The sequence below is a fragment of the Oncorhynchus mykiss genome, chromosome 25 (genome assembly GCF_057628025.1).
Source record: "Oncorhynchus mykiss isolate SJ-2025 chromosome 25, ASM5762802v1, whole genome shotgun sequence".
Taxonomy (NCBI): domain Eukaryota; kingdom Metazoa; phylum Chordata; class Actinopteri; order Salmoniformes; family Salmonidae; genus Oncorhynchus; species Oncorhynchus mykiss.
In genome coordinates, this window is record NC_143046.1 from 41,755,341 (window position 1) to 41,768,012 (window position 12,672).

Below are 12,672 nucleotides of genomic sequence, written 5' to 3' on the forward strand. Positions count from 1 at the left end.
TCAGGATTTCATAAACAAACTTTATTGATTAAAAAAGACAAAGTCGGTGAAAAACTGTACAAAGCTATAGACTCAGTATTCATCCATCTCTGGGGGCAGGTCAATGGTCAGCTTGTTGATAGTTTGAAGGAATGCATCCAATTCCATAGCACAATTGTCTGAGGGAAATAAAAGAAAGAAACTGAAATTACAAACTGACAATTCCAGTTTAATTGAACCCCAAATCCTGAAACGAACCTGAGCGTGGTAGGTTCTTCAACGGCGAAATACATGTGTATGTCTCAAGCACTTCAAAGTCCTCTTCAGGCAGAGATGGCATTTCTGGGAGACGTACCAGTCCAGGAAGCACAAGATGACTCAGGCAAACCACATCCTCTGGGATGACATAGTTCTCAAACTCTAGAACCACAAAGTTTAAAAAAGTTAGTGGGTGGTTATCAGAAAGGTGGCAGGATAGCAAAGGGTAAAACACCAGAGTTAACTTACCAATTGGGTCATAGGGGATAAACCTCTCAATATCTGGGTATTCTTCTACTTTGGTCTGAGGGAGGGTTTTAACTTTTGTTTCCTGAAGAGAGAAAAATCATGATTACTATACAGATCTAGGCACACATCACCTAGCAAAAATAATTTGTCAAATTGTGAGCTTATGACCTGTGTCTCAAGGAGTTTGTTCTTTTGTCCATTTACAGCTGGCATTGATGGGATCTTGTTCACTGCCCCCAAGGCCTTACGACCAGACTGTAAAGGAGCATGAAACTTTTTTCCAGTTACAGGAGTCTTCAAGAGGTTCTCTGTAAGCATATATTTTAAGTGGTAAATAGGTTGAGCAAAGTATACACTTAACAATCAGGGACAATCGTTTACATTTTACTGCCTCAGATGGTAACAGAAGTGCATGTGTTCTCATGGTGGTTTAAACACCCAATGTAGCCTTGATTATGAAACATACAGACATAAACGAAGGTAAATAATTGACAATTGTAAGAAGGGCAGAGTACCTGGAACAGATTGCAACCGCTGGCGCATCTTCAGGGCAGGTGTATGGAGGGTTGCATTTCTCTCAGTGAAGATTGAAGCCATTTCCTGTTTGGGCAAGTGGTAATTAGTAAAATCCTGTTAGCTAGCTAAACAGACATTTCAGACAATTTGCTACCTAGGCTAGTCATTATCAACTATCAGGGGGTCCAAATACGCTTGAGGTTTATGACAACCCGAGTGTAACGTTAGTGAGGACAGCGTCCAAGTTCGATCAGATCATCTTTGGTTTGGTTGGTGGAAGGCATGACTAGTTAGCAGCCTTTTTACTCCAGGGAGGCCTGTAACGTTACAGATAACCCGCTGCTAGCTAGCGGGTGTGGCTTTTGTCATTCAACAGCGAGAGCAAGATATTTACATTGCTAATAAATGTGCAAACTTACTGTCAATTACTCACCGTTTGGTGACAGTGGTCATATGAGTGCAGCTTACCGTTCTCTTGTCCGGTATCTTTGGGCTTGCCCGTTTGTTTTGTTTTGGATGAGCGAAAATGTCTTCGCGGCTTCCTTTTTAAACTGCGCCTCTCGTCATCCCATTGGTGTACGTGCGCACCGGGGGAGCCAATCGCACAGGAGCTGTAAACGTGGAATAATGCGATGCCTCTTCTCTCTGCTTGAGATGATAATAAGGCTTTTGTGTAACAGTTACCTCCCGAAAGAAAACAGAAACAGACAAACATACATACGTGTGACCAATATTTATATCACGCTTGTTCTGAAGAAGTAGCATCAATTGGGATCAGAAGCTATATTATAGTTTAGGTCTATGATCATAAAGCTATAAACTCAATCACAACAGGCGAAGGCTATCAATCAAAATGGTTTGGTTACAGTCAGACATTTTCAAAAACGTTTCAACAAGACTGGTAATATAACAATTTCATGACAATGACCAGGGCACTACAATAGTAGATTTGCATCCACCTCTACCACAAACAATCTATTAAATGTTTTTCTGTGTGCATATAACAATTTTCACTTATATAAAATGTATTATCACTGATGCAAAAAATATTTTCACAGTTTTTTCATCTGTTTTCCCCTTCATATGTCATAATCCTCCTGGTATAAAGTTTAGCATTCGGTGGAATGGCTACTGGCCTTCATGAAAATGCCACGAATTTTAGAAAAATGACAAGTATTTTATGGTATTTTACTAAGGAAAATAGGGGAGAGAACCTATTAGGATGTATGGCATTTTTGAGTTGTGCAAACATTAATTCATCAGTTTAACATAGTTTATACTGATATGCCCACCCTTTAAAAAAAGTTTATATTTCAATTAATTATCTTGCAGTTCTGTAAAAATAATATCGGATGACAGGTAGGAGGAACATTCTCTCGTGTATGTCTGTTGTACGATGCAGTTTCCATTACCGTTCTCTTGGCAGCGGGATATTATGTTGGCAGCACGATCCCGGATGATATTTTCTAAAAATAAGAGTCCTATTATAAAGAAATACATGCTACATTTTGGGAATATAAATGGTTGTACTCTAGTGCAGTACAAGTGTTTATCACAGCATTGAAGCCATCTTTAAATAGTAACTTTCACGAAGAAGAAACATATTCGAAAAACAGATGTTTTAGGCTTAGTTACAGTGAAACACGTCAATCGTAGTCTTAATTTTGACAGTTCGTTGCAAAAGTGATTATATGTTGGTTTTATAGCACTAACTAAATCGACCTCTTTTTGTCCCTAGCGGTTCAACTCTACCATTGAAATCGTGATGTAGAGAGAGCCTCGACATCATCTCAAAGGAGGGGTTCGGTATGAAATACCTACACCAACTCAAGGTATTTGGCGATGGTATTGGTCTTTGGAGTGTACCAATATAATCTGCATGATGCTTCCTTGACTAGACTACTGATTGATGTTACACAAAATTCAAAAGGCACACGACCAGTTTCAACGTTTTTGCTTGCTTGTTTCATACACATCTATGTGCTTTACCGAAGAAATGAAACATGTAGGCTATGAGGATTTTATGTTTATATTCATAGCTACATCCATCGTAATGAAATAGATATTGATATAGATGACGGTGGTCATGTCTACTCTGATCTTTTCTTAACCGCTATGACTGATTGGTTGCACAGACATACTGATCTGCTAAAACAGTTGCCTCATAGTAGAGATCATGTGAGGATATAACGGAGCAGAGTGACTTGGAGAGGGCTTAGAGAGGAGAGGGCTTAGTGAGAGTAGTGAGAGTACGTGGTGCAGACACAGATCCTCTCCAATGTCATCTTGTAGGAGCGGCCTGCCAGGTAGAATGCAATCCAAGTGTACAGCCATGTGAGGGTGGAGGGGAGGATCTGATGGATCACAGTGTTGAAGGCTGCGGATACATCTAGGAGGATGAGAACAGAGGAGAGAGACTCAGTATTGGCAGTGCGGAGAGCCTCCATGACACAGAGAAGAGCAGGCTCGGTTGAGTGACCCATCTTGAAGCCTGACTGGTTAGGGTCAAGAAAATAGTTCTGAGAAAGATAACAAGAGAGTTTGGTCAGAGACAGCATGCTCAAGAGTTTTGAAAAATAAAAGAAAGAAGGGTTACCGGTCTGTAGTTTTTGACGTCAGAGGAATCAAGTTGGTTTCTTGAGGAGGGGAGTGAATCGGATAATTTTGAAGTCAGTGGCGACACCAGTGGTCAAGGACGAGTTAATGAGGGAAGTGAGGAATGGGACAAGGTTTCCAGAGATGATCTGGAGAAGGGAGGAGGCAATGGGGTCGAGCGGGCAGATTGTGGGGCGGCCAGGTGTCACTAGTCGCAAGATTTCATCTGGAGAGAGGTCAAGGCGTCGGGGAGTTCCGTGTGAGTGGGACACATGGACTCAATAGGCTGAGTGAATGAGGATGTTGTCAACCTTCTTTTCAAAGTTGTAGATAAAGTCATAAAGGGATGGGGGGGGGGGGGGGGGTGAAAGATTAAGGAGGGGGGAGAAGGTGGAAAATAGTTTCCTAGGGTTAGAGTGATAGGAAGTGGCTTTAGCAGTGGATACAGAGGAAGATAAGGTAGAGAGGAAGGAGTGAAAGGATGATAGGTTCTCCGGAAGTTTAGTTTTCCTCCATTTTCACTCAACTGCCTGCAGCCCTGTTCTGTAAACTCACAATGAGTCCCTCAGCCACAGAGCAGGAGGGGAGGGCTGAGCCGGCCGGGAAGAAAGGGGACAGTGCGAGTCATAGGATACGTAAAGGGAGGAGAGTAGGGTCGAAGAGGCAGAATCAGGAGACAGGAGGGAGAGATGATAGGATAGAAGAGGAAAGAGTAGTAGGAGATACAGAGCGAAGATTGCAACGGTGCGTGACCATCTGGGTAGGGGCTGAGTGGCTAGGGTTGGAGGAAAGCGGCACAGAAAAGGAAACAAAGTAGGGGGGTTGCAGTGAGATTAGTAGGCAAACAGCCTCTAGTAAAGATGAGGTCAAGCGTGTTGCCTGCCTTGTGAGTGGGAGGGGACTAGGAAAGGGTGGGGTGAAAAGAGGCAAGGAGGGGAAAGAGAGAGTTGGAAAGAAAGGAATCGAAGGCAGGCGTCGGGAGGTTGAAGTCGGCAAGTACGAAGAGCGGTGAGCCATCATCAGGAAATGAGCTAATCAAGGGGTCAAGCTCATCGTGGAACTCTAAGGACACCTGGTGGGCGATTGATGACAACAATGTTAAGCTTGAGTGGCAAAGTGACAAGTGACAGCATGGAATTCAAATGAGGAGATTGACAGGTGAGAGAGGGAGAAAGAGAAAATCTCAATTTAGGAGAAATGTGCAACCACCACGACGACCACCGCGACGACCAGATGCTTTCGGACTATGAGAGAAAATGTTGGGGCCAAAAAGTCAACGGACTGAGATAAACTCACCGTTCTTGACTGCAGATCAGTAGTTCCGAACACTGCCAGAGACCAGGAATTCCACATGGGTTGTGCGTGCAGGGTACACTTAATTAGAAGGGTTGCAGCCAAGGGGTGGGGAGCATCTGTAAAGCCTACAGGAAGAGGAGTGAACTGAGACACACATAGTTGCCAAAGCTACAAAAGAGCAAAATTAGATCATTTGAAAATAACTATCTAAAATGCTCAAGTGAGAGAGTGATGCGGAGCCTACCTCTCCTTCCTTTCGTCGAATCACTTTTTAAAGGTAAATCGCAACCCCAATTTCAGCCTTTGCCCAACCCCTTAAAAAAAAATGCTTTTAGGTGAGAAGGTACTCCATATCCCACTTTTACATCAGAACAAATAAGTTAGTTTTTTCACTATAAGCCAATATGTAGTTCATATACAGTGATTTGCGTTGTGGCATATGGAATGGTGTAGTGAAAGGCCATCAACACTCCATATTGTTCAGTGTCCCATGAAATTACACCATACATATAGATTCTACAGACCCTACTGGCTACTCCCAAACCCACTTTCACATCAGCATAAGGAATATATTTTTTTTCTTCCACTTTAAGCCCATATTGTCCTCAATTCAGTCTAAACATACGTCCCCCCCATACATTTCTTCTTGCATTTGCTTATAAACACAATACAAATCGACATTGAATAAAATGTTATCTATTTTTAATGTTATCCACCTTGCAATGTTTTTGAAATGCGGGCTTTTATTTTGAACGTTTCATCATTACCATAGGAAAGTGACGTCGTTGTTAGTGTTGCTAGCAGAGTGGTAGTGCAGCTTCCTTACATAGGGTCTTCATAAAAAAATAACCATGGCGGCCACTGAAATAGCTAGGCAAGCGGTGAGTACTATAATTAAGGATGATTTTCTCGTTTTCTTTTGGCTAGGGCACCGTTGTAGCTTGCTAAAATGATTAATGTGGTTAATTAAGTACTGGGTGAATTGAACTCAAACGGCATGGATAGATGTCGGTGGAAAGCCCCACTCGCCATGGTTGATGCAGCGTTTTTTTTAATAGGCTAACTCGATATCAAATTACCTCTATTACAACGTTACTATCGTAATGATACAATGCATTTAGATAAATATCGCTCATTACGTAACCGCATGATTTATTAAGATACAAATTCTTGGGAACATTCGATAGTCTGCATTTGCACGCATGCGTTCGCTTTTATGGTTATCGTTGCGATCCAGTATCCTCATCATTTCTCCATGAAATATGTAGTTACTTCACATTGATATGCTATTTAAGGATATTAGGACTAAATATATATATTTTTTATTCTGGACATTTCAAATTTCATGCATATCCGCCGTCTATCGTGGGTTCGATTCTGTTAGTAAGTTAGCCTATCGCGTTGTTTCTGTCAGCCCCGTTACTTTGTTTGCTGGGCGTTGTCGGACGTGCATAACGAGTCATATAGGGTACAACTGAGTGGGAATGATTTAATATTTGTATATAATATATACCTAAATAAAAACGAGGGTAATGTGGATTCATCAAAAGTGTTTTCATTAATTTCAGAATGTGAGAGTCAGTAGGCTTGAAAAGTCACTGGGAGAAGGATTGGTAGTTGCCCAAAAGCCGGCAGATGGCGATGCTGAGTCGTTTAGACCATCAATACCGGATCAATATCGCCATCTGCCGGCCTTTCGGCTAGATTGGTAGGCTAACGTAAATCGGCTTTTCGTTTTGTGTGCAGTTAATTCAAACCGAAATGTATAAATGAATGGACGAGCACAACAAGCATTATGTCATTGTGCAACTCAAGATGTGTCTTTGATTCCAAGTAGGACTTGGGTTTGGGAATGCTGCACCTGCACATGTAGGCCAGCTGAGGAGTGTTTGTTTCGTCAAGATAAACCATCTGTTAAACTAATAGCCTTTCAGCTGTTTAAACACAATTCTAACTATACAATTGACAACTGTTTACCCGAGTCTGCGGAACTATTTTCAACCTCTCCCATTTTAACTGAGCGGATTTTGCAGTCTGCCTCAATGCCACAATATATTTTCAAAACATTTAGACCTTTTAGTGGTGGGGTTGCTTCAGTTAAGTCACTATTGAGGGCACGCTTTGGCAATACCATGTAATCTAAATTCCTTGTATTCCTGCTCACATAACCATCCTGTGCAGTTCTAGAAGCAGAGAATGTGTGATGATGCAACTTCCTTCATGCACACAAACATTTTTTTTACTGTCCTTGTGGGGACCAAACCCCTAAACCTAACCTTAATTCTAACCCAAACCCAAATTGTAACCCTAACCCCTAAGCCTTCTTCATTGTGGGGACCGGTGAAATGTCCCTACTTGTCTGAATTGTCCTTGTTTTACGATCCTTGTGCGAACTTCTGGTCCCTACAAGGATAGTAAAACCAAACTCACACACACATTCATATCCATATTAGACCCTTATGAATTTAGGGTCAGGCCTACAACAGGAGGATCCATGTCACCTTAATCAAGTTGGGTAATTTATTATGATCCATTTATAACATAGAATTGTTACTCTCACACAAACATGCCATCATTCTACTGTGCATGGTTTGTTTTCAACACCTGTACAGTCTGTAACTCTTAAAATGTGATGTTTTACTTTCCATATATGGACATTGTGGTTTCAACGGTCTAGACTGTGCAGTATGCAAATATGTTAGCAGGAAACAGGAAGTGTATCACAGCTAGAGCACCAGAGAAAGTAGCTGAGGAGTTATCTTTATCGAATACAATGGAATGTGTCTGGCAAAAAAAATCTAAATTGTAGCTTAAACCATAGAAGATTGTAGCTATGGTTAACACTTCAGTTTGTGCCTTAACTGCACGACCAGTAGTTGTGGGAGTGAATGTTTGAAATGTCATATTTCTGTGTAGTCTGGTCTTGCATGAAATGTGTAAACGGAAGTGAAATAATAATATTATGGTCAGCCTAATTTTTACCTAAGCCTTGTCCATACCACCCCTGTTTCATATGCATCTGCGATTTATACCCGGCTGTTAATGATTAATTACACACCTTTACTCAGTGTTTCTAATTTCAAAATCATTATTTTGTCTTTAGGGAGAAGGTGCTCGTGCCGTCCCTCTAGCCGGCCATGTCGGCTTTGATAGCATGCCCGACCAGCTGGTCAACAAGTCTGTCAACCACGGCTTCTGCTTCAACATCCTCTGTGTCGGTGAGTGTGTCATGCGTTCTTCTCCTCAAGGCAAAATGGGAGCCCTTGTCCAATCCCCTATGTCAGGCATTTCCACTGTAGATGTAAACCCAGTTCATTCTGTCTTTGTCCCACTTTGGTTGCTTCTCACTGGCCAGCAGTCAACTCTGATCACCGTAGCTCATTCATCTTCAGTCAGTCAAGCTATCGTCTGGGACTGGGGGTAGAAATGAAGACCCTAAAATGATTCCAGTCAAATGTAATTCCGCATCTCCCCCCAGTAATTTCAAAGCAACAGACACCAGACATGCATGTTTATTTCACTCCCTATATTAGTGTCTGTCTGTTACAGTATCTCAGAATTCAATTCGGGTGACCTAGGCCTCATTTTGAGGTTGTATACAACTTAGCTGAATGGTGTTTGGGCATAATTGACAGAGAGAGCTGTCATATAGATCTATTATGGTGAAATGGTCTGGTTATGCCTGTTGTCTTTTAGCCTTGTTTTGATTTATATGTTTAAACCAAATGGTACATTTAGTAAATTTGGTTGAAAGTAGGAAACCGAGAATACAATCCCCGCTCCATTTTACACACTCTGAATTACTTGAAAGCTATCAGTGGCAATCAAAACATTCCAAAGCAATTCTAGAAGCCGAACGAACCTCTATTATTACAGCCTACTCTAAAGTCAGAGAAAGCAAAACAGTTGTAAACTGCACAGACCTAAAGCTTAAAGCCCCAGAAATGTGATCCGGAGGCTTGTGGTTGTGGTCTAAACAAAACAGCAAGAAGTGAATCGAGATCAACAACAAAAATTCAGCTGTCGTACAGCGCCGTTTTGGATTCATAATGACTGCTGTTTTTCTTCACTAAAGTTAGATTTTTAAGATGCTGGTACATTCAAATGTGAACCTTTGGATGTCAGGGCCCCATCTTTAGCATGGGGTTCAGCATGGGTCCCTACCAAGTGAGATGCTCATAGCTTAGTTCAGCCCTGAGAAGTTTCTATAAGGAAGATGAGCGACCACAGAAACCTCTCGACAAAGACCCGAGGTGGACGTTCTCTCTCAGACACAGGCACTGTGCTGTTCCATTCTATCCCCCTTTTACTATTTAGTGTGCACTGATGCGCTGTGAATAGAAGACTACTACCGTTGGCAGTCCGCTGCGTGCTCCATGTGTATATGTGGTGTCAGATGAACATAAATAGGCCTGCATCCCAAATGGCCCCCTATTCCCTATGTAGCGCACTGCTACTACTTTTCTGACCCAAAATATTTTCTGGCACTGGGAGAGGAAGGCGGCTGGCTCACTTGACTGATAGCTTTGCACAGTATGAGTTTGTCAGAGCGCATCGGGACATCCGTGACTCGGACCCATGCTGCCCTTTTTTTTGTTTGTTGCCAAGGTCTGTTCCAGATATCAACCATGGTGAACTTATGATTAGCTTGTTGAAGCGCTGCCCTACTTACTCTTACAAGCACCCAAGATATTAGACGTTTCTTCGGCGTATCTTTTTTTATTTTCCGTTGGAAAGCTCCTCTCCTGCCAAAAGCAGCAGCAGAAGCCAGAGGGGTTCACACGTTACATTTAAGAAGATGTGAAACATGGGAAGTGTCCATATAATTAACATTCTGGTGGCATAGAGAGATCTGCTCTGCAGCCCGAGTCCAGATTGTAGAACTGCAGTCTTTTCAACAGGGATGCACAGTACTAAATACTGTCGTGCACAGTATGTAATGTGCCTTTTTCAAGCCCACATTTATTCTGACAATGGCCCAATCTGGGATCTTCCCTGCTGTTTAATGGTCATTTCCAGTAATGATATACTGTAGCCTATACCCGTTGATTATTGAAGAATATAGCTTATAAATGCCCAATGAGCTTAGTACAACTGCCTCACACAAACTCAAACTCCAGATACAGAGTCCACAAATAAAAGGACACAATAGGGAATTAACTGAAGGTGTGTGTTTTAGGGGAAACGGGCCTGGGCAAGTCCACTCTTATGGACACCCTGTTCAACACCAAGTTCGAGGGCGAGCCCACCCAGCACAATCAGCCGGGCGTGCAGCTCAAGTCCAACACATACGAGCTCCAAGAGAGCAACGTGCGCCTCAAGCTGACCGTGGTCAACACTGTGGGCTTTGGAGACCAGATCAACAAAGAGGACAGGTGAGAGACAATGATGTAGATCAACATGAATATAACGTGTGTGTGTATGACTTTGGTAAGAGAGCCCCAGGTTCCTCTTCATGTGTCTAAGAGATGTTTAGATGGTACAAGAACTTTTGAGTCACATTCATTAGGCACAAAACAGAAGAAAACTAATGAATACGATCCTGGTGTTTATATACCACTACCAAGAATGTGTTATCTTTCACTCTTATTCAACTTGTATTATCCCTCTCCCCATACCTTATGGAAACACAATAGACATACCCCGAGACTTGAGCCAGGCGTCTTCAGGGCTAAATCATACAGTGTTTTGTCTGTGGGAAAGGGAGGACTCCTCTACCTGTCACTTTCTCCCCTGATGGCAACATTCTAGTCAACGTGGGATCCAATTGTCTCCACTCTCTCTCTCCCTCCTGTCATGTGATCCTCATTCCTCGTCATGAGAGATCAGAGAGAAAGGACGGATGATGTCATGTGAGCGCCAGGCCAGGCAGCTCTCTCTGACCTCAGTCTGTCCCAGGCCCCTCTATCTGCTCTTGTTAGGGCACCGAGGGGGAGGCTGTGCTAGATACAGGGAACCCTCTTGTAGGTCAGTGCTCCAGGTTCACACTGCTTCACATCAGTATCAAATGGTGGATGGGTGAATGGGAGCTAAGGGCTAGCAGTTAGCGACATTCGGCGCAAAGATAAGGCCACTTATATGAGCAGCCATTCGGCTAGCTTCTTATGAGGGGGAGTGGAGGTGGGAGGAGTTGGGAGGGCGGGGCTAGACCTGTGTTTAATCAGAGGTTCTATCTCTCCTTCGTATGCGTGGTGCATCTTCCCCTTCATTGACGGTGGTATGCCTTTGATGCCTCCCCTCTGCTCCCTGATCCGCGAGCTCCCAAATATCTTCCACCACCATGTTCTGCCCGATGACTCCCAGCTAATGAGACCCAGCTCAGCTGAATGAGGGATCAGCAGGTTCTTTATAGGGAGCTGAGCTGTACTCACTTAGCGAGCTAGCTACCTCCCACTGAGTACGCTCTGGGACTAAAGAACAAAACTGGTTTTAATCTCTCACTTAAGAGATGCTTCACAGCACCTTCTAATATTATAAGATGGTGGAACTGTCTTCATTTTGAGTGAAACATTTTTAAAAAGGCAACGGTATAGCTACCCTTGAATCCTTCATAGACAATGATAAGATACTTTCTCTTTTTGGTGCTTCGCTGTCATAAACCTAGTTTCCTTATTACCTGTTTATCATGCGTTTATAACACATTAATAACACTTATGTTTTTCTCTCCTCAGCTACAAGTCCATTGTTGAGTTTATCGACACCCAGTTCGAGGCCTATCTGCAGGAGGAGCTGAAAATCAAGCGCACGCTACACAGCTACCACGACACGCGCATCCATGCCTGCCTGTACTTCATTGCGCCCACCGGACACTCCCTCAAGTCCCTGGACCTGGTAACTATGAAGAAACTGGACAGCAAGGTGAGCTGCAAAGCTAGCTAATTACACTATGATTCCAATGGAGCAATGGGCTCAATTCCTGCATGGGCCAGATACAGTATACTAAGTTGGTCTATATGTGTCACTGTCAATGTTGTGTCACTGTCAAAGTCGCTTTGGCTCAAGATATCTGCTAAATTACCATATTATGCGATCCATTCATCGAACTCTGCTGATTTGAAGTGCCACGTGAAAAGCCGTCTTCCTAATATGATGGTAACCTCAGTTGAAGAGTCATATTTTTGTCATGGCTATTTATAAAATGCAGGGGGGGGAAAGAGAAAGCTCTCTAGCCTCAAGATGATGGTGGCTCATAAACTCTTCCACACACTTTGCACGCTCACAGATCCGCTCCTGTCCTGTGACCGCGTTGGTGTGGGTCAGCCGTGAAATGCAGGCCCTTGGTCGCCACGGTGACCGCTCACTCTGTTTTCCTAACGCCACCCCAAAAAGCCCTATTTGCATAGAGTCTTCCTGGATTTCGGAGAAAGGGGCTCCTCAGTGTTTGCCAGAGCAGCTGTGCCCTACCCACCTCTCAGCCTCTCGCAACAGTGTGATCTTTGATCCAGAGCAGAAGCCTCCCTGTGTATACATCACACGGCCCTTAGCATCAGCCAAGCATCATTGCTGCGAGTAACTGTAAAGCCCTCCAAGAGCTAGTGCTACTGGATGGCGTTTGAGTCCGGCCAAAGTGAGTGAAACAAAAGTTGGTTGTGCAGGAGGAAGTGCAGTGTCTCTTGAGTTTATGGGCAACAATTGGTGGTGGGAGGATGTTTGACACAGACCCCCCCCCCCCTGCCTATTTGTGCTTCTTCAGTCCTGTGGGCTCCATTAAAGCGGATATTTGGATATACTGTATCTCTTCCCTCCCTCCCACTTCATGTTCTGCTTCTGTTTTTCACC

General features: G+C 43.3%; 3 protein-coding genes across 12 annotated transcripts in view; 2 read left to right on the top strand and 1 right to left on the bottom strand.

The window, feature by feature from the left end:
* On the bottom strand, positions 1-6,301 carry pttg1 (PTTG1 regulator of sister chromatid separation, securin). 5 transcript variants are annotated; one of them, XM_021584214.3, is made up of 7 exons: positions 4,894-6,301; positions 1,471-3,391; positions 1,002-1,086; positions 655-794; positions 487-568; positions 238-399; positions 1-158 (listed from the first exon to the last, which is right to left on the bottom strand). In XM_021584214.3, the coding sequence occupies exons 3-7, from the start codon at positions 1,081-1,083 to the stop codon at positions 73-75; spliced, it is 552 nt and encodes a 183-aa protein (XP_021439889.1). In that variant the 5' UTR covers positions 1,084-1,086; positions 1,471-3,391; positions 4,894-6,301; the 3' UTR covers positions 1-72. The 5 variants fall into 5 exon arrangements, with proteins under 5 accessions (XP_021439889.1, XP_090076061.1, XP_021439888.1 ...); XM_090219935.1 differs by lacking the exon at positions 4,894-6,301 and having other exon boundaries at positions 1,422-1,582; XM_021584213.3 differs by lacking the exon at positions 4,894-6,301 and having other exon boundaries at positions 1,436-1,562.
* The window catches only part of LOC100136046 (ribosomal protein L39 protein-like), a gene marked incomplete at both ends in the record, with an annotated part of 31,955 nt that overhangs the window by 9,930 nt on the left and 9,353 nt on the right, over positions 1-12,672 (top strand). Inside the window, 1 exon segment of the mRNA NM_001124365.1 lies at positions 3,911-3,932.
* The window catches only part of LOC110505183 (septin-6), a 25,993-nt gene continuing 18,973 nt past the window's right edge, over positions 5,653-12,672 (top strand). For all 6 annotated transcript variants that reach the window (XR_016491728.1, XM_021584218.3, XM_021584219.3 and 3 more), the window contains exons 1-4: positions 5,653-5,774; positions 7,997-8,111; positions 10,073-10,268; positions 11,565-11,751. Coding sequence is in view for 5 of the 6 variants with exons in the window: in XM_021584218.3 (XP_021439893.1) it covers positions 5,745-5,774; positions 7,997-8,111; positions 10,073-10,268; positions 11,565-11,751 (528 nt within the window). In the remaining variant the exon portion in view is untranslated. The remainder of the gene's footprint in view (positions 5,775-7,996; positions 8,112-10,072; positions 10,269-11,564; positions 11,752-12,672) is intronic.

Bases quoted from the DNA above. Each gene is read 5' to 3' on its own strand.
- pttg1 (XM_021584214.3), bottom strand. From the start codon at position 1,083: ATGGCTTCAATCTTCACTGAGAGAAATGCAACCCTCCATACACCTGCC. The intron at 400-486 runs GTAAGTTAACTC...TTGTGGTTCTAG, and splicing joins TATCCCCTATGACCCAATTG to AGTTTGAGAACTATGTCATC. The intron at 159-237 runs GTTCGTTTCAGG...TATTTCCCTCAG, and splicing joins GAAGAACCTACCACGCTCAG to ACAATTGTGCTATGGAATTG.